The sequence below is a fragment of the Schistocerca cancellata genome, chromosome 1 (assembly GCF_023864275.1).
Source record: "Schistocerca cancellata isolate TAMUIC-IGC-003103 chromosome 1, iqSchCanc2.1, whole genome shotgun sequence".
Classification (NCBI taxonomy): Eukaryota; Metazoa; Arthropoda; class Insecta; order Orthoptera; family Acrididae; genus Schistocerca; species Schistocerca cancellata.
The window spans coordinates 898343202-898363256 of NC_064626.1; the positions used below are offsets into that span (position 1 = coordinate 898343202).

The following is a 20055-nucleotide window of genomic DNA, read 5'->3' on the forward strand; positions in this document are numbered from 1 at the left end:
CACTTTCCTAAAACTTTCCCGACAAACCATTTGACTTCCCTACCACTCCTCTCTAAGGCTCGTTCCAGTTGATATCGCTATGTAATATTATGCCCAGAAATTTAAACGATTTGAGTGTGTGAAGCAGGACACTGGTGATACTGTATCCGAACGTTACAGGCTTGTTGTTCCTACTCATCTGCGTTTATTTCACTCGGCGTTGTTTGTCTGTTAACACCGACAACTCTACACAAATGCTTCTGCTCTCGGTCGTTAAAGTGGAGACCGTCGACCGTTCCGTTGTGCGTGGTGCTCATGTAATGCCTGAAATTTTTTTATTCTCAGCATACTCTTGACAGTGTGGATCCCAGAAGACTGAATTCCCTAACAATTTCTGAAATGGAATGCTCCGAGCGTCTAGCTCCAGCCACCATTCCTAGTTGAAAGTCTATTAATTCTGGTCGTACGTAGGAATCTTTTTCACATGAATTACCTTAGTACAAACGACAGCTCCGCCGATGCACTGCCCTTTTGTACCTTGTGTATGTGATACTACTGCCATGTGTATGTGTGCATACCGCTATCCCATGACTTTGGAGACCTTAATGAATATTTAACGGCAACGGCCTTACCGCAATGGATACACCGGTTCCCGTGAGATCACCAAAGTTAAGCGCTGTCGGGCGTGGTTGGCACTTGGATAGGTGACCATCCAGGCCGCCATGCGCTGTTGCCATTTTTCAGGGTGCGGTCAGCGTCGTGATGCCAGCTGAGGAGATACTCGACCGAATAGTAGTGGCTTCGGTCAAGAATACCATCATAACAACCGGGAGTGCGGTGTGGTGACCCCACGCGCCTCCTATCCGCATCCTCCTGTGAGGATGACACGGCGGTCGGATGGTCACTGTAGCCCAATCGTGACCTGAAGATGGGGTGCTTTTTTTTAGTGTATATTTACGACTTTAACAGAAAGCTGGCAGAGTCAGGTTATAACGATCAGGTACTGCACCTGGAGCACCACGTGATCAAGTTGGTTCGCGGTACGGCCGAGTCTACGGTCCACCTTGCCGTGTAATAATTTGCAGTGACCGAAACTATGCCAAAATACTCCAGACTCTATAAGCAAACTCTTTCATTTCCGCCGGCCGAAGTGGCCGTGCGGTTAAAGGCGCTGCAGGCTGGAACCGCAAGACCGCTACGGTCGCGGGTTCGAATCCTGCCTCGGGCATGGATGTTTGTGATGTCCTTAGGTTAGTTAGGTTTAACTAGTTCTAAGTTCTAGGGGACTAATGACCTCAGCAGTTGAGTCCCATAGTGCTCAGAGCCATTTTTTTTTCTTTCATTTCCCAGAGCCTGTCACGGTACTTCTGCTTTCTCTGGATGCAGTAGACTGAACCACCTCTTGTGCTGTTCATTATATCCACAACTTGGCGCTACTTTAAGCTCGTAAAAATTATATTAGTTTAGGTGGGCCGGCCGTTGTGGCCTAGCGGTTCTAGGCGCTTCAGTGTGGAACCGCGCGATCGTTTCGGTATCAGGTTCGAATCCTGCCTCGGGCATGGATGTGTGTGATGTCCTTAGGTTAGTTAGGTTTAAGTATTTCTAAGTTCTGGAAGACTGATGACCTCAGATGTTAAGTCCCATAGTGCTCAGAGCCATTTGAACCATTTGAGTTTAGGTGGTCGTGAGAACGTGGATAAGTAGATTTCATTTCCTGTGGCTCGAGAGACACGAGCTTTTGCGGCTGTGACGAGAGCGCACGGCGTGTCGTCGTGTTGCAGCTGCACGTACCGGCTGTCGGCGGCGGCGACGGCGGCGGCGCCGGCCGGCGAGCGCGTGCAGGTGAACGTGACGGCGGTGCGCACGGGCGGCCGGCGCTGCTCGGCGGCGGCCTCTCTGTGGCTGCTGGACGTGCCGTGGGCCGACGCGCCGCCGCTTCGCCGCCGCCTGCTGTGCCCCGCCGGCGCGCCCTTCTCCTTCCTGTCGGCCGCCACCGCCGTCGAGCTGCGCTTCCGCGTGACCGCCATGAACGCCACCGAGGACTTCTCGCACATCGGCTTCCACGCCACGTGGCGCGCCGTCGCCGCCGAGCCCTGCGCCGAGAACCGACGCCTCTCCGGCCCCAGCGGGGAGATTCGTCTGCGCTCGCCGGAGAAGGTGAGCCGCCAACCTTCACCCCCTCCTACCCTCCGCAGAGCGTCACCCGTCCAGTACGCGGGCACCACCGTCACCCGGCTGGCTCGCACGACTGTGCAGCTGGGTGCGAATCGTCGGGCCGGCTTGCCTTTCCTACCTACCGTTTCCGCAGACTGCCTGGTCGGTTACATGCCGGGCTAGTCTGTGGCGTGTTTACAAACATGACAAGCCAAATGAGACGCGTGCTGCTAGTACTACACTATTGGCCATTAAAATTGCTACACCACGAAGATGGCGTGCTACAGACGCGAAATTTAGCCGACAGGAAGAAGATGCTGTGATATGCAAATGATTAGCTTTTCAGAGCATTCACACAAGGTTGGCGCCGATGGCGACACCTACAACGTGCTGAAACGACCAAAGTTCCCAACCGATTTCTCATACACAAACAGCAGTTGACCGGCGTTGCCTCGTGAAACGTTGTTGTGATGCCTCGTGTAAGGAGGAGAAAAGCGCACCATCACGTTTCCGACTTCGATAAAGGTCGGATTGTAGCCTATCGCGATTGCGGTTTATCGTATCGCGATATTGCTGCTTGCGTTGATCGGTATCCAATGACTGTTAGCAGAATATTGAATCGGTGGGTTTAGGAGGGTAATACGGAACGCCATGCTGGATCCCAACGGCCTCGTATCACTAGCAGTCGAGATGACAGGCATCTTATCCGCATGGTTGTAACGAATCGTGCAGCCACGTCTCGATCCCTGACTCATCAGATGGGGACGTTTGAAAGACAACAACCATCTGCACGAACAGTTCGACGACGTTTGCAGCAGCATGGACTACCAGCTCGGAGACCGTGGCTGCGGTTACCCTTTACGCTGCATCACAGACAGCAGCGCCTGCGATGGTGTACTCAACGACGAACCTGGGTGCACGAGTTCCAAAACGTCATTTTTTCGGATGAATCCAGGTTCTGTTTACAGCATCATGATGGTCGCATCCGTGTTTGGTGACATCGCGGTGAACGCACATTGGAAGCGTGTATTCGTCATCGCCATACTGGCGTATCACCAGGCGTGATGGTATGGGCTGCCATTGGTTACACGTCTCGGTCACCTCTTGTTCGCATTGATGGCAGTTTGAACAGTGGACGTTACATTTCAGATGTGTTGCGACCCGTGGCTCTACCCTTCATTCCATCCCTGCGAAAGCCTACGTTTCAGCAGGATAATGCACGACCGCATATTGCAGGTCCTATACGGGCCTTTCTGGATACAAAAAAATGTTCGACTGCTGCCCTGGCCAGCACATTCTCCAGATCTCTCACCAATTGAAAACGTCCTGTCCATGGTGGCCGAGCATCTGGCTCATCACAATACGCCAGTCACTACTCTCGACGAACTGTGATATCGTGTTGAAGCTGCATGGGCAGCTGTACCTGTATACCCCATCCAAGCTCTGTTTGACTCAATGCCCAGGCGTATCAAGGCCATTATTTCGGCCGGAGGTGGTTGTTCTGAGTACTGATTTCTCAGGATCTATGCACCCAAATTGCGTGAAAATGTAATCTTATGTCAGTTCTAGTATAATATATTTGTCCAATGAATACCCGTTTATTATCTGCATTTCTTCTTTGTGTAGCAATTTTAATGGCCAGTAGTGTACTACAGCACGCGTCCAGTAAATCCACGCGACTTCGGATTTTCAGATCCACAGCGTCAACCGAGAACCGCCAAGTGTACATCTATAACCGGGGGCTCAAGGATGCAACAGTTTTGTCTATATAAGTAATGAATCTGGTAAGAAGGCGTCAGTCTTCGTACAGGCGCGCGAGCAACAACATTGGATCGCTCACACAGAAGATGCCACGATACTATAGGAGAAGAAGGCGTACGCGCCTTACAGTTTATAAAGCAACTGTCGGCGAAAGAAATTCCCTGACAATTCCAGTGGGCTTGAAGACATTATTACGTGTGTCTCCCTCAAACAGTTTTGTAACACGCTTTTACATGTCTCAGTCGCAACACTCCCAGTCGCAGCTCTATAGACGATTATTGTCTCCACTTGCAGCCGTTTGCGCTTCGCAGTTGATGTACGTAACTTCTTCCGCCAACCCCACTATACGGTTCGGTTCTGATAGCGTTACAGTTTCGTAATGCCCCCCACTCCCTCCACACATAGCTCGGCATCACTCTCACCCCCAAGAACACCAGATGCATAAGATTTAAAAAATACTTTTCGGGTTTAACTCGTGTGTTGACCATTCAAAGACGCTAACTCCTTGCAGGATGAGTAAACTGTAGCTCGGTCGCATAAACTGATTGAAGCCAGTAGAACTGGGATGAGCAAAACACTTGAAATTGTAATCTTCACTTGAAATCAGGGCATAGTGTATCACAAATGTAGACCCATGACGCCATTGAGGTGTTTTCACTGCACATTCTGAATCCTCGTCTGAAATTGAACCACTGCTTGCACGTGAACTAAGTGGAACTTATGTGCGAAACGATCGGAGAATCCATTAGTGCTCAGCTCGATTCCTTGCGGCAACTTCTCATTTTCAGACGACCATCGAGGCAGCAAGCAAGAGCATATACCTCGTGGAGGAGCTAGCAGAGTCTGATTCCCATCGAATTTAGGATCTGAAAATTGTAACGTATTGACTATGGATGATTAACAACGTGCATTACATAGGTACGGTACCCGTCAGGACAGCATCTCTTCTAGGGCTGGTACGTCTGATGGGAATCCGCCCAATGGATTAATGATGACGGTCATTGTGCCAGGTAGCCAGTGTTACGGAAATCGAATACAGGATTGTGCAGCTCAGATCTCAAAGCACAACTCACAGTACTAAGCGTGCGATATAAATTTTCGAGTACTAAAACTCCAAACCTATCGAATATATGGTAAAACACACATGCCCCAAAACATTATGATTCGATGTCGCATGGTGGCGTTGTGGGCACGTGACGCGGTAGCATTGTATGTAACCGGAGCAGACACGGGTGGGGTATCACTCCAGCAAAGGTACGGGCTGCAAATGGGGAAATCCAGTAAGATAAGCGACACTGACAAAGGCACCTCTGCGGAAAGAGCACATTGCTGGCGCACACTGTTTATGGTACCTTTATTGAACGTGGAGCTCCACAGCAGAAAATCCTTACGTATTCACATGTTGACCCAAAGACATCGTCATTTACGATTGCAGTAGGTACGGGACCATCGGGATTCGTCCGTCGATCAATGGAAACATGTCTGCCGTCATCGAGGTGAACGGCGGCTCGAAACGTGCAGCGCACCACGGACGCAGACTGGTAGGAGCAGTATTATGCTATGGGAGAGATTCTCCTGCGCTTGCATGGGACCTGTGGTAGTAATCAAACACACGCTGACAGCTGCTAACACCCTTGATGTCTTCGTCGACGGCGATGTCGTCTTCCAGCACCATAACTGTCCGTGTCTCGGAAACTAACCGTGCTACAGTGGTTTGAGGAGCGTTATAGGGAACTCACGTTGATGTCTCGGCTACCAAATTCAGCTGATGTAAATCCTATGCAACCCACCTGGGTCACTATCGGGCGCCATCACCGCTTATGTCCGCCGCTGGTAGCTGAGTGGTCAGCGCGACGGAATGTCATGCCTAACGGTCTGGGTTCAATTCCCGGCTGGGTCGGAGATTTTCTCATCTCAGGGACTGGGTATTGTGCTGTTTTTATCATCATCATTCCATCACCATCGACACGCAAGTCGCCGAAGAGGCGTCAACTCGAAAGACTTGCACCAAGCCAACGATCTATCTGACGGGATGCCCTAGCCACACGGCATTTCTATACCGCGTATGTAAATCAGCGGCCCGTTGTTAACGCGAATTACGTGACATGTGCATAGAAATCTAATGCGACATAGCTCCACAAGTCTACCAACAAACTGTCTGATCCACTATATGCACAATCAGTGATGTATTTCGTTTCAAAGACGGACAAACAAGTCATTAAGCAGGTAGTCATTACATTTTGCCTCATCAGTGTAAATATTCCATTAGAAGTGGTACATGGCGCTGGAAACCAGGGCAAGCGATCAAAACGATTTCACCAGATGTGGTGCCAAACCGTGACGGCAACACACACACACTCACTAGTGGAAAACATGAGACCGACACAAAATTAAAAACTATTCCTACACGCGGTTCGCACACCAAACAAACACGACACGTATTCCTAACCACTTTCCACGCGTCGTTTGCTGAACCAATCCCACTGAAGACAACGCATTTCAGCCATATTACATTCACCGCAAAGCACAGAGACGTCTGCTTGCCGCTCCTTATAATAAACAACTCTCGCTACAGCTGGCAGAAAGTAAGAATACTATCCGATGCTTCCAACATTCGACGAATGAGTAACCGCGCTCAAACAACAGGACAAGATACTTTAAGCAGTTCAGCTGCACTGAAGAACACTAAACAGTACGCAGCTCCACCGTACTGCCCATAACGGCACGATGGAAAGCCTGTCACAGCAACCTCTAAATTCACGGCTTCACGCCTCGACCATAAAACGAGGAAAGCTTATCACTACAGTGGCAAGAGGAGGCCCACACTGCTAGCTAGTTCCACACTAGACCACGTCACTCGAGAGAAGACGTCGTCTCTAGCCATTGTACGCCTCAGGTCACAACAGCCGCCGGAGAACGTCACTTAGCAGCGCCGTACACGGCAGGTGGCGAGACTTCAGAGACACGGGAGCGCAGAACCACACGTCACAAGAAGCTATTCTTTAGTGACTGTTTCAAGAACTAGAACAGAAACTTTCACAATTTTGACTACATCATAATTTATACGGTATGAATTCGAGGTGTGCATTCACCGCTATCATCAGTACTTCACTTAGCTCTAATATTGTTGACACAGGTCTGCACACTTCTGCTATACGAGCATATATATGGAGGAAACGCTGAACCATTCTGTCCCCCCCCCCCCCCCCCCCATCTGCCCTTGGCTAGGGTGTGTCATCTTTGTGCCGACATTTTCGTGCAGTGTTTACAGTGAGTGTTCTGTGTCGTGTGTCTTTTCGGAACTGTTGCGAACGGACATCATACTGTCGCTGGGTGTGATTTTTTTATATATATCTCTTGCGAACAGAAACCTGACTGTCGCCATGTTTTTTAATTGTCTGTCTACTATGTTACCTGTCTGATTCCTCAGTATTTTATTCGCATTGCCAATCCTTTGCTTTATGTTTTAACTTTCCTCAGTTTTCCGCCGTTTTACAATTTAAATCACCGTTTTATCGCCTGCTTTTATTGTTTCTTCTCTTATTCTTATGTTTTAAAAAGTCTGTAGGCTGCAGAGCAGCGTACTAAGCTGCTGCCAGCCCGCCCCCTTCGGGGGAAATCGAAATTAAATGAAGGAAAACAAAAACAAAAGAAACCATTCTGTCTTTTCCGCCTACGTTCGGAAAATTCGGTCTTTCCATTATTTTTTCTTAGTGGAGCATTCTTCCCCTTCTGTCTTACCTTCCCTCAGTTTCCTGTGATTTATTAGTTGTAGGAACCGTGTAAGGTTTGATGCTGGCCTCAGGTATGACCAGCCTGTCAATGGGCGCCTTTTCCAGGCTGGATTGTTTTCTGCCGCCAGTCAAGCCGCAAACTAACGCAGGTGGTCTTACCCTACGGAACACAGCTGAAGAGTATGTGATCCGCTGCGGAAGGGAGCTTGCAATTTTCTACAGCGTTTTTAACAGGTATCTTTCTTGCCTGTCTGTTCAAAACAAATTTTGCGGTTGGTTCAAAACTAACTTCCCAGTGAGAGATTTGAAGTTTTAAACATAGCTCAGAACTGGATGACAGTTCACAAAATTCAATATTAACTCGCTTTCTTGTCAATCTGTTCGGTAGGGGTGGGGGTGGGGGTTAAAAAGTTCTGTAACACCTGACGTCTAGATTGCCCTGCATGGCCGGCATTTTGTGTGGGTAGTAATAGAATGCATTCTGGCAGTATGCGAACTTTCATCACTTTAGCACCACATTATACTTTATAGTTCTGAGTCAGTTACAGTGTACGCATAGATAAGCTCAAAGGACAAAAAAAGTGTCACCCCAGTGGGCACACACAGAAGACTCGTTAAGGCCTCACAGATGACACATAAATCGAGTCACGTGCTCAGCCACACGTGCCCCTAGGTGAGCTTAAGGCGAGCGATCAGCGAAACATCTATGTTTAAAGCAGGCGTTATGTGTAAATATGGGTAAATGTAAGGACGTGACAGAGTGGAAGTTGCTGGATTAGTTGGTGTTTCGTGGAAGACCGTTCAACGTTTCTACAAGCAGTAGTGTAACACACGTGACTATGAAACATGACGACATAATTGTGATCATTAAAAGATCCTGACTGAGAGAGGCCAAAGGCACGTTTCAAGGCTTGTGAATCAAAATCGCTTCGAAACCTGACAGGAATTTCTGCAGGCACTGAATGAAGGTCCATTTCAACCTGTTTGTGAGGGAACATTGCGTCGCGAACTGCACACAAGAGGCCATTGCTCGCACAGACACATAAAGATAGCAGCACAGTTCATTGGGCTGGAAGAAGATGTGAGTAGTTTTGTGAACACTACTCCAACTTGTTACATCTGGACTGTTTTGCAAGATCAACTGACTTAAACACCATAGAAAACCCGTGTGAGATGTTGGAACAACGGGTAAAATGCTGACATCAGCATCCCCACAAATTGGCAAACTTGCAAGGTGAAATCCTCAGCAAGTGGTTTGACCTTGATGCGACGTACTTGCACAACCTAATCGACTTACTTCTTAACCGAGTCCAGGTGGTTATCAAGTCCAGTGGTGGAATTACATTCTGTTAAATGACACTTGTGATGATTTTTCTAGGGTTGACTAATTGGTTCATGGTGTGGGTTCCTGTAGTCATGTCCTAGTTCATGAACCACGGGCAACGTATGAGTGGCCAAGTAAGTGGACCTGACAGTCGGGATACCAGTTACTTTGGAATAAGGCTGGGCATCTCGGACATATTCTGAGTCGTGGTCACCTTTGTGCTCATACGGCAAAGACTACCAAATCCACCGGTTAGTCCCTCAGCCGTTAGGGGTAAAACCCAGTGGGACTCGGGGCAAGTAAGGCTAGCAACCTGCTTCCCTGGTACTTTATATATGATTCTGGCAACAATCAGAGCAAACTATGCTTTATAGATCTAGAAAAGGCATATGACCGGGTTCCTAGGAGGAAGTTATTGTCTGTTCTACAAGATTATGGAATAGGAGGCAAACTTATGCAAGCAATTAAAGTTCTTTACATGGATAGTCAGGCAGCAGGTAGAGTTGACGGTAAGTTGAGTTCATGGTTCAGAGTAGTTTCAGGGGTAAGACAAGGCTGCAACCTGTCTCCACTGTTGTTCATATTATTTATGGATCATATGTTGAAAACAATAGACTGGCTGGGTGAGATTAAGATATGTGAACACAAAATAAGCAGTCTTGCATATGCGAATGACTTAGTTGTGATTGCAGATTCGATTGAAAGTTTGCAAAGTAATATTTCAGAGCTAGATCAGAAGGTATGAAGATTAGCATCTCCAAAACGAAAGTAATGTCAGTGGGAAATAAATATAAACGGATTGAGTGCCAAATAGGAGGAACAAAGTTAGAACAGGTGGACGGTTTCAAGTACTTAGGATGCATATTTTCACAGGTTGGCAACATAGTGAAAGAACTGGAAGCGAGGTGTAGCAAAGCTAATGCAGTGAGCGCTCAGCTACGATCTACTCTCTTCTGCAAGAAGGAAGTCAGTACCAAGACCAAGTTATCTGTGCACCGTTCAATCTTTCGACCAACTTTGTTGTATGGGAGCGAAAGCTGGGTGGATTCAGGTTACCTTATCAACAAGGTTGAGGTTACGGATATGAAAGTAGCTAGGATGATTGCAGGTACTAGTAGATGGGAACAATGGCAGGAGGGTGTCCACAATGAGGAAATCAAAGAAAAACTGGGAATGAACTCTATAGATGTAGCAGTCAGGACGAACAGGCTTAGATGGTGGGGTCATGTTACACGCATGGGAGAAGTAAGGTTACCCAAGAGACTCATGGATTCAGCAGTAGAGGGTAGGAGGAGTCGGGGCAGACCGAGGAGAAGGTACCTGGATTCGGTTAAGAATGATTTTGAAGTAATAGGTTTAACATCAGAAGAGGCACCAATGTTAGCACTGAATAGGGGATCATGGAGGAACTGTATAAGGGGGGCTATGCTCCAGACTGAACGCTGAAAGGCATAATCAGTCTTAAATGATGATGATGATGATGATGATGATGATGATGATGACTAATTTTTGCCTTGGTTAGTTTATTTTTTGTGATTAGAAGTAACGATTACAGAATATCTTTTCTCTGTGTAGATTCTTAATATCCAATAGGGCAAATCAAGCAAACGTTGACGGAACAAAAGACGTCGCGTTCTCATAGAGTTGAATCACTGATAATCACAAAGTAAGAATCTATTGACACATACTAAGAATCAGTTATTACACGTCAGCTACGTTCTCTCCCCGTCAAACTGACGCAACGCCACAGCACAGGTAACGGGCTGGAGTGGTGAGTCTGCAAGGAGAGAGCACGGCCCCATGTGTGGATGAGCCGAGAGACTTGGCGTGCTGGTCTGCTATACACAAGAACACAAAAGTCATGGGATACCTCCTAATACCGTGTCGGACCTCCTTTTCCCGTGGTATTGCAGCAGCTCGACATGGCATCGACTCAGCAAGTCGTTGGAAATCCCCTTCAGAAATACCGAGCCATGCTGCCTCCACAGCCAGCCATAATTGCGAAAGTGTTTCCAGTGCAGGATTTTGTGCACGGACTGACCTCTCGATTGTGTTCCAGAAATTCGATGCGATTCATGTCGGGCGATCAGGGAGCACAAACTATTTGTTCGAATTGTCCAGAATGTTCTTCAAACCGATCGCAACAATGAGTAACTTAATCATCTGACTTGGTCACGGTTTTTCAGTCGTTTAGCGTCCAGTCGGTATGGTCATCAGCCCGAGAGAGGCGCTGTAGGAAAATGGTTCAAATGGCTCTGAGCACTATGGGACTCAACATCTTAGGTCATAAGTCCCCTAGAACTTAGAACTACGTAAAGCTAACTAACCTAAGGACATCACACACACCCATGCCCGAGGCAGGATTCGAACCTGCGACCGTAGCAGTCCCGCGGTTCCGGACTGCAGCGCCAGAACCGCTAGACCACCGCGGCCGGCGCGCTGTAGGAGATCTCGTGCTGTTAGCAAAGGCACTGCGTCGGTCATCTGCTGCCACAGCCCATTAACGCCAAATTTCGCAGCACTATCCTACGTCTCACATTGATTCCTGCTGTAATTTCACGCAGTGTTGTTTGTCTGTTACCACTGACAACTATATGCAAACACTGCTGCTCTTGGTCGTTACGTGAAAGCCGTCGGGCACTGCGTTGTCCGTGGTGAGAGGTAATGCCAGAAAATTTTAGTATTCTCGGCACGGTCTTGACACTGTGGATTTCAGAATATTGAATTCCTAACGATTTCCTTAACGGAATGTCCCATGCGTCGAGCTCCGATTACCATTCTGCTTTCAGAGTCTGTCAATTCCACGTCGGGCACCTTTTCACGTGAATCACCTGAGTACGGATGAGAGCTCCGCCTCTGCACTGCTCTTTTACACCTTGTGACAGCCACCTGTTTATGTGCATATCCCCGTCCCATTAGTTCCGTGACCTCAGTATAATAGGGCGCTGTATGTAGAGCGGCGGGCGCACTCGGCTCGCCATCCCGGAGGACCAGACTGTTGACCCAAGAGCCAGACTGCCGTAGCCACAGGCTGTGCCGGCTGAAACCGGCCAAGCACCATTTTACTCAGGGAGACACCAAATCTGTGGCTCGAATACATCTGGTATCGACCAATCCGCAAAGAAATGCGTAATGGTCGAAACGTAGCCACAGGTTGTGTATCACTTTATTAATTTGATTGGTTTCGTTCGTCAGAAGCTATCAATCCCAGATATTCGTTCCATTAGTGGGAATAAGTTACAAATTAAAAGAAATTGCTTAGCATAATCGTGAGCACAAATCATCTGTGATTGTTAGCTGTCACGAGAAGACAACAGACTGTCGGGCTAAAGAAACGATTATTTTACAGTGCAACGGGAGGGTAGCATCTGTCCTGAGACCAGTTTGTTGCAACCCGTCACGATTTTATCCCTCCTGCCAATCTCTTCATCTCAGCGTCACACCTACATCCAGATTCCATAATTTTTTTATTGAATATTGTCCAATTTCTGTCTTCCGCTAGCATTCTTGCCATCTACGACTCACTTTCATATAGAAGCTATTCTCTAAAATCCTAACACATGCTCTGTTATCGTGCTTTCAGAGTCTGTCAATTCCACGTCGGGCACCTTTTCACGTGAATCACCTGAGTACGGATGAGAGCTCCGCCTCTGCACTGCTCTTTTACACCTTTCCTTTCCTTTCGTCATCGATACTGTGGAGAAACTTCTCAATTCCTAGATGTGTACTTAATGTTCAGCGTTGTTCTGTAACACCACGTCTCAAACACTTTAGTGCCTTTCCTGTAGTATCCGGATGCAGCACACCTGGCTAGTAGACCATGCTAGTTCGTCGAAATCTCGTCGTCCCAGGGCCGGAGAATGCCAGAGAAAGACACCTAGCGTCGCTGGGAAGCATCAGCAAACATGTCTCTTACAAAAGTTTTTCCCCATGACGTGATCTATCACCTCACAGACGTTTGATGCAAAGACTTTGAAACATCCTATAAACATTTTGGATATGACTCAAACTTTGACATGGCTGAAGAACAATGTTTGCTGTACTCAACCTGGTACTGGACAAACAGCCGAAACTGCAGTAATACATTTTATGAATAAATGTCTTTTATATTCAAACGCGACCAAAAATAATGGACTTCTTTTGACGAGTGTATCAAAATGGAACACCTACAGCCGTCCTTACGATGTTATTTATTATGTGATACCAGTTTTGAAGCGTCAATACGCCATCTTCAGGCCTTAACAGACGGTGAGAGGCTAACTCCAATCGAATACACGATTCCAACATCTAGGAACTGGTTTTCTCAGACTACCTGTAACAACGATGTTGTGCCTCCAACCATCAACTACCAATTTACTGGAGAATCATACAAAATAGAACGTTCTATTTGAATTTTCCTTACCTTAGTTGGTAGTTGATGGTTGGCGACATAACATTGCTGTTACAGATAGCCTGCGGAAACCAGTTCCTAGATGTTGGATCTCAGCCTTAGTTAAAGCCTGAAGCACCAAAACTGGTATCCATATAATAAATAACACCGAAAGGACGGATGCAGGTATTTCATTTTATTACATAAGTAAACGGCCGAAGTCCCCCAGAACTGTAACCAGAAGGATGGACATTCAAAAATTCTTTTAACGATGGATGCTCTCTGTGCCTTATTTATGCTGGCTTCTTATATTCTGCTTGCTGCGTGCATCAAGAGTAATCTTGCTCCCTCATTTCGTCTACTTCATGCTCCCCACCTTTTGATGCCACGGCTGCCACTAATCTCATTTCTGCTACGGTTTAAACGGACTAAAATTAGCACGTCGAGCAGGCACAGTGTCCATCCTCTCCGTATAGTTAAGTTCTCATTTTCACTGAACATTTACCACAGTACATTCCACAGATACCAGTTTCCGGTTTCACATGCTGAGTGTATAACTTGTGCCGTTACCACTTTGCCGCAAGTGGATAAATTCGCGTCGGAGTCAGTGCAGAAGCGCTGTTATAGCTCAAGAGCTTAAAAAAGCGTTGACGGTGTGGAAGTGGACACACCAGTGTAAACCACGAAATTCGATTTTTCACAATAAACACAAGTGAGCATAGAATATTATAATGAGAGAATTATAATTCGATGACACTTGAGCTCCATGCGAAAAAATGCACTCAGGTCACAAATAGCTTAAAACCATTGAACGACGCACACTTAACGCACAATTAAATTTTCTATTGCCACTTCATTATAAAAGTTTAGCTTTAATGAATAGAGCAGAACTGTTATGATGAATTTGCTGGCATCACAGTATTTCCAAAATACTGACAGTCGTAAATATTCACTTCGTAGAAATAAAAAGGAATGTATAATGAAGTATTCCATCCAATCAGTTTCGGGGTGTAGATGATTCGCTTTTGGCTCCACTACGAGCATTGTCTTTGATCATCCCCTTCTCCCGCCAACGTATTTTTACGACAGATTGCTAACTCTTTGCAAATATTAATACTGACCTAATGGTACTAGCAGCATACTTGTTATCATAGGAAAGTCTTTAACTCTTACGTCAGACTAGCAAATTGCGAAACCAAAATTCAGCAAGCAATGTGAACCTTCCCTACAGTTCACTTTAAGCGAACTGGGGAAAAACTAAGCCTTTAGGTCCTGATCCACTGGAATCGTACGCCACTAACAGCCACTGAAAGACAAGATCTCGTCTCCGTCGCGCGGTCATCTATCTGCATCAGCGAATAATATGTACTCTGCAAGCCACTACACACTGAGGTGACAAAAGTCGTGGGATACATCTTAAGCTCATGTGGGATCTCCTTTTGTCCGGCGTAGTGCACGCAATTGGTTTGAAGATTTTGGACAGTTCGAGGGAATGACTTGCCTTCCAGAATCCCATCGGACGAACATCTGCGATACGGTGAAAATGGCCCGCTGTCATCCACAAAAATTTCATCATTGTTTGGGAACGTGAAGTACATGAATGGCTGCAAATGGCATCCAAATAGCCGAACATAACCATTCTCAGTCAATGATCGGTTCAGTTGCACCTGGGTGTGCAGTCCATTCCATGTAATCACAGCCCATACCATTATAGATCCACCACCAGCTTTCATAGTGTCTTGTGGACAACTTGGAGCCATAGCTCCATGAGGTCTGCGTCATACTAGAACCCTATCATCAGCTCTTACCAACTGAAATCGGGACTGAACAGGCCACAGTTTTCCAGTCGTCTAGGGTCCAACCTATATGTTTACGAGACCAAGAGAGGCTATGTAGGTAATGTGCTGTTAGCAAAGTAACTCGCGTCGGTAGTCTGTTGCTATAGCCCATTAACGCCAAATTTCACCGCACTGTCCTAACGTATGCTTTAGTCGTATGTCTCCCATTGATTTCTGCGGCTATTTCACACATTGTTGCTTGTCTGTTAGCACTGACAACCCTAAGGAAACGCCGCTGCTCTCATTCGTTAAGTGAAGGCCTTCTGCCACCGGGTTGTCCGTGGTGAGATTAATTAATGAAATTTGGTATTATTGGTACACCCCTGACACTGTGTTTCTCAGAATACGAATTCCTTAACGATTTCTGAAATCGAATGCCCCATGCGCCTAGCTCCAACTACCATTCTGCGTTCAAAGTCTGTTAATTCCCGTCGTGCAACCTTAACCACGTAAGAAACCTTTCCACATTAATCACCTGAGTGCAAATAGCAGCTCCTCGACTGCAGTGCCCTTTTATACCTTGTATACGCGATACTACCTACATCTGCATGTGTGCATGTCGCCATCCCAAGACCTTTGTCACCTTAGTGTACACCGTATGGTCGACGGTACATCAACATATCGATTTCCGTTCTGTTCCATTCACATATTGAATTAGGGAAAAATGACTGTCTGTGTATCTCTGTAGCCGCCCTAATCCCTCTTCTTTTTCTCATGACCTTATACGTGGTATACGTTAGTAGCAACATAATCGTTGCACCTATCCTTAGTATGAGTGCTGTATCTTTACCCAACAGGCTTTCGCGAGAACTTTGTCGTGTTCCTTCCAAGAATCCCTGTTCAAGTTTCCCGATAAATTTTGTTATACGAGTACTTCTCTATTGACTACATTGACATGCTACGATCCTAGCGAGTCTCTGAATCTTTCGATGTCTGTTGTTACGTCTACTCGATAAAGACTTCAAACACTGGAACAAGTCGCACTACAATTTTGAATGTGGGTCCCTTTACATTGCATTTTAGAAGTAACCTTCCAACAAATGAGTCTTCCAGTCGCCTTCCCTAATACTGATTTTACACGATCGTCACATTTATATCTTAGTAGTACCCCTAGAACAAGTAGGACCCCTCCACGCCCGCACTAGTATAATGACGAAGAAGGACATAGAAAATGTTGTGGGAAACGCTAACCAAAGACTGCGTTTTATTGGCAGGACACTTATAAAATGTAACAGATCTACTAAGGAGACTGCCTATACTACGCTTGTCCGTCCTCTTTTAGAATACTGCTGCGTGGTGTGGGATCCTTACCAGATAGGATTGACGGAGTACCGGTACATCGAAAGAGTTTAAAGAAGGGTAGCACGTTTTGTATTATCACGAAGTATGGGAGAGAGTGTTTCTGAAATGATACAGGATTTGGGCTGGATATCATTAAAACAAAGGCGTTTTTCGTTGGGGCGGAATCTTCTCACAAAATTCCAATCACCAGCATTATCCTCCGAATGCAAAAATATTTTGTTGACATCGACCTATATAGGGAAAAGCGGTCACCACGTTAAAATAAGTGAAATAAGAGCTCGTACGGAAAGATATAGGTGTTCGTTATTTCCGCGCGCTGTACGAGATTGGAATAATAGAGAATTGTGAAGGTGGTTCGATAAACCCTCTGTCAGGCACTTAATGTGATTTGCAGAGTATCTTTGTAGATGTAGATAGATGTAGAAGACAAAAAGTTTCATTGTCAACACTGCGAAAATGGTTGGTATTCGAATCGAGGACTCACAGGATGCGGAGGTTTGCCATGTTGCGTGAGTGCGATCACCCATTGATACTGTCCCATTGAGGAGATACGAGTAGAAGCAGACAGAACGCGATTGAAGGACAGTGGTTTTAAGGGTAGAGGGAAAAAAGTGCCACGACAAGCTCCATGGGAAAAAATTTCTGCGACGTTCTGGGCTGGTAGCACGGCTACTGGCAGGTTTGTGACAGTAGCGACAGTTCATTCTTGGGTGTTCTGCAAATGTTAGAGGAGAGGTGTTACCTTTGTATCTGGTCTCTGACGTTATCTCCTGCGCTGGCTAAATCGTCAGCGTACCTAAAACATGCCAAGCCGTCATCGGAGAGTTCAATTTGATTTTGAAATCAGCTGTTCGTTGTGTGGAGTCGTGAAGAGGTTGTTTGTGTGTTGTGTCTTCGGATTCTTGCTTCTGCCTACTAGTTGGCTGTGTGAGTAGAGCTGGAGTTGCCAGGCAGGTTTGCTGTAGTATGGGAGCCAGACGATATAGGGTCGTTTGTGAGATTAACGTAAGCCTACCTCAGGTGGTTAATTTTCCCTATATATATTATTTTTGGACGGTTATGTTTCCACTTGGTTTTGCTTCCACTTTATACTTCTCTCTTTTTCACCGTACGCTTCCCCCTAAATACTAACACGACATAATGTCTTCAAGAAGCCGGCCTCGGTGGCCAAGCGGTTCTAGGCGCATCAGTCCGGAACCGGGCGACTGCTACGGTCTCGAGTTCGAATCTGCCTCGGGCATGGATGTGTGTGATGTCCTTAGGTTAGTTAGATTTATGTAGTTCTAAGTCTAGGGGACTGATGACCTCCCCTGTTAAGTCCCATAGAGCTCAGAACCATTTGAACCTTTGCACCGTAAAAGAATCGTTGCCTTAGCCCGACTGTTTGCTGTCTTCTTGTGACAGCTACCACTCGCGGATGATTTGTGCTCACGATGATGCTAAGCAGTTTCTTTTGGTTTGTAACTTATTCCCACTAGTGGAACTGAGATGTTAAGCCCCATAGTGCTCAGAGCCATTTGAACCATTTTGTGTTCAAGACGTCACGGCTGCTCTTGTAAATGGATGTTGTCGTGCTCTTTACTACAGCTATTATCGTGCATTTATCCACATTTAAAGACAGCTGTCATTCATTACACCAAGTGGAAATTTCATATGCGCCTTTCTGTTGTTTGTTAGTGTCGTTTTCATTTTCTTCTTTTTTTTTTTTTTTTTTTTTTTTTTTTTTTTTTTTTTTTTTTTTTTTTTGAGTCATCAGTCTCCTGACTCGTTTGATGCGGCCCGACACGAATTCCTCTCCTGTGCAACCTTTTCATCTCTTAGAAGCACTTCCACTTTCGATATCAGTTACTTGTTGGACATGTCCCAATTTATGGCTTCCCCTAAAGTTTTTACCCTTTACAGCTTTTTCTAGTACCATGCAGGCTATTCCCGGATCTATTAACATATGTCCTGTCGTTCTGTCCCTTTTCCTTGTCAGTGTTTGTCATACGTTCCTTTATTTACCGATTCCGCGGAGTACTGCCTCATTTCTTCTATTCTCAGTCCAGCTAATTTTCAACCTTTTTTCTGTAGCACCACATCGATTCGCCTCTGTTCCGGTTTTTCCACTGTCCATGATTCACTACCACACAACGCCGTGCTCCAAACGTACATTCTCAGAAATTCAAATTAGGGCTTATGAGGACATGTTCACAGGATTTGTCGATCTAGAAAAAAACCGTTCGACATTGTAAAATGGTGCAAGATATTTGAAATTCTGAGAAAAGTAGGGGTAAGCTATAGGGAAAGACGGGTAATATGCAATTTGTACAGGAACCAAGAGGGAACAATAAAACTGGAAGACCAGCAGTGGCCAGCAAACTGGACTCGCATTCGGGAGGACGACGGTTCAATCCCGCGTCCGGCCAACCTGATTTATGTTTTCCGTGATTTCCCTAAATGGTTCCTTTGAAAGGGCTCGGCCGACTTCCTTCCCCGTCCTTCCCTAATCCGATGAGACCGCTGACCTCGCTGTCGGGCCCCCTCCCCAAAGAACCCCAACTGGAAGACCATGAACGAAGTGCTAGGATTGAACAGTGTGTAAGGCAGGGATACAATTTTTCGACACTACTGTTCAGTATATACATCGAAGAACCTATGGCGGCAATAAAAGGAAGGTTCAAGAGTGGGAATAAATTTCAGGATGAAAGGACGTAGATGATACGATTCACCGACGACATTGTTACCGTCTGTGAAAGAGAAAAAGAATAACAGTATGTTAAATGGAATAAACGGTCTATTGAGTACATATTGTTCATTGAGAGTAAATCGAAGAAGACGAAAGTAATGAGAAGTAGCAGAAATATGAAAGCGAGAACTTCAAGATCAAAATTTGTAATCGCGAAGTAGACGAAGTTAAGGGATTCTGCTACATTGGAAGCTAAATAACCCCACGACGGACAGAGCAATGAGAATATGAAAAGCAGACTAGCAATGGCAAAATGGACATTCCTGGCCAAGAGACGTTTACTGGCATCAAGCATAGGCCCTAATTTGAGGAAGGATTGAGAATGTACGTTTGGAGCACGGCATTGTGTGGTAGTGAATCATGGACAGTGGAAAAACCGGAAGAGGCGTATCGAAGTGTTTGGGATGTGGTGCTACAGAAGAACGTTGAACGTTAGGCGGACTGATAATAGAAGAAATGAGGCGGTTCTCCGCGGAATCGGGAAATAAAGGAACATGCAGTAAATACTGACAAGAAGAAGGGACAGGATGGCAGGACATATGTTAAGAGCCTGCATGGTACTGAAAGGGTAAAAGCTTTAGGGGAAGCCATAAATTGGAATATGTACAACAAATAACTGACACCGTAGGGTGTAAGTGTTACTAAGAGATGAAAAGGGCGGCAAAGGAGATGAATTCGTGGCAGGCGGCATGAAACCACTGATAAGACTGATGGATCAAAAAGGACTGGGAGTGAACGCAAAATCGTACCCTGTGGAAGCCCCCTGTGCTTTTTTTCACCAGTCTATAAAATTTTCGACATTGTTTGAATTATTCAGTACAACATTATCCACACTGTTTGTTAAGTATGACTGAAACCAGTTGTTT

The 20055-nt window shown here is 46.1% G+C and overlaps 1 protein-coding gene and 1 pseudogene across 1 annotated transcript in view; both read left to right on the top strand.

Annotated features, from left to right (window-relative positions):
* LOC126112383 (uncharacterized) overlaps positions 1 to 20055 on the top strand; it is a 515907-nt gene that overhangs the window by 462208 nt on the left and 33644 nt on the right. Inside the window, exons 14-15 of the mRNA XM_049915011.1 lie at positions 1959 to 2136; positions 3605 to 3628. Coding sequence (XP_049770968.1) covers positions 1959 to 2136; positions 3605 to 3628 — 202 coding nt within the window. The remainder of the gene's footprint in view (positions 1 to 1958; positions 2137 to 3604; positions 3629 to 20055) is intronic.
* On the top strand, positions 598 to 715 carry LOC126100108 (5S ribosomal RNA; annotated as a pseudogene).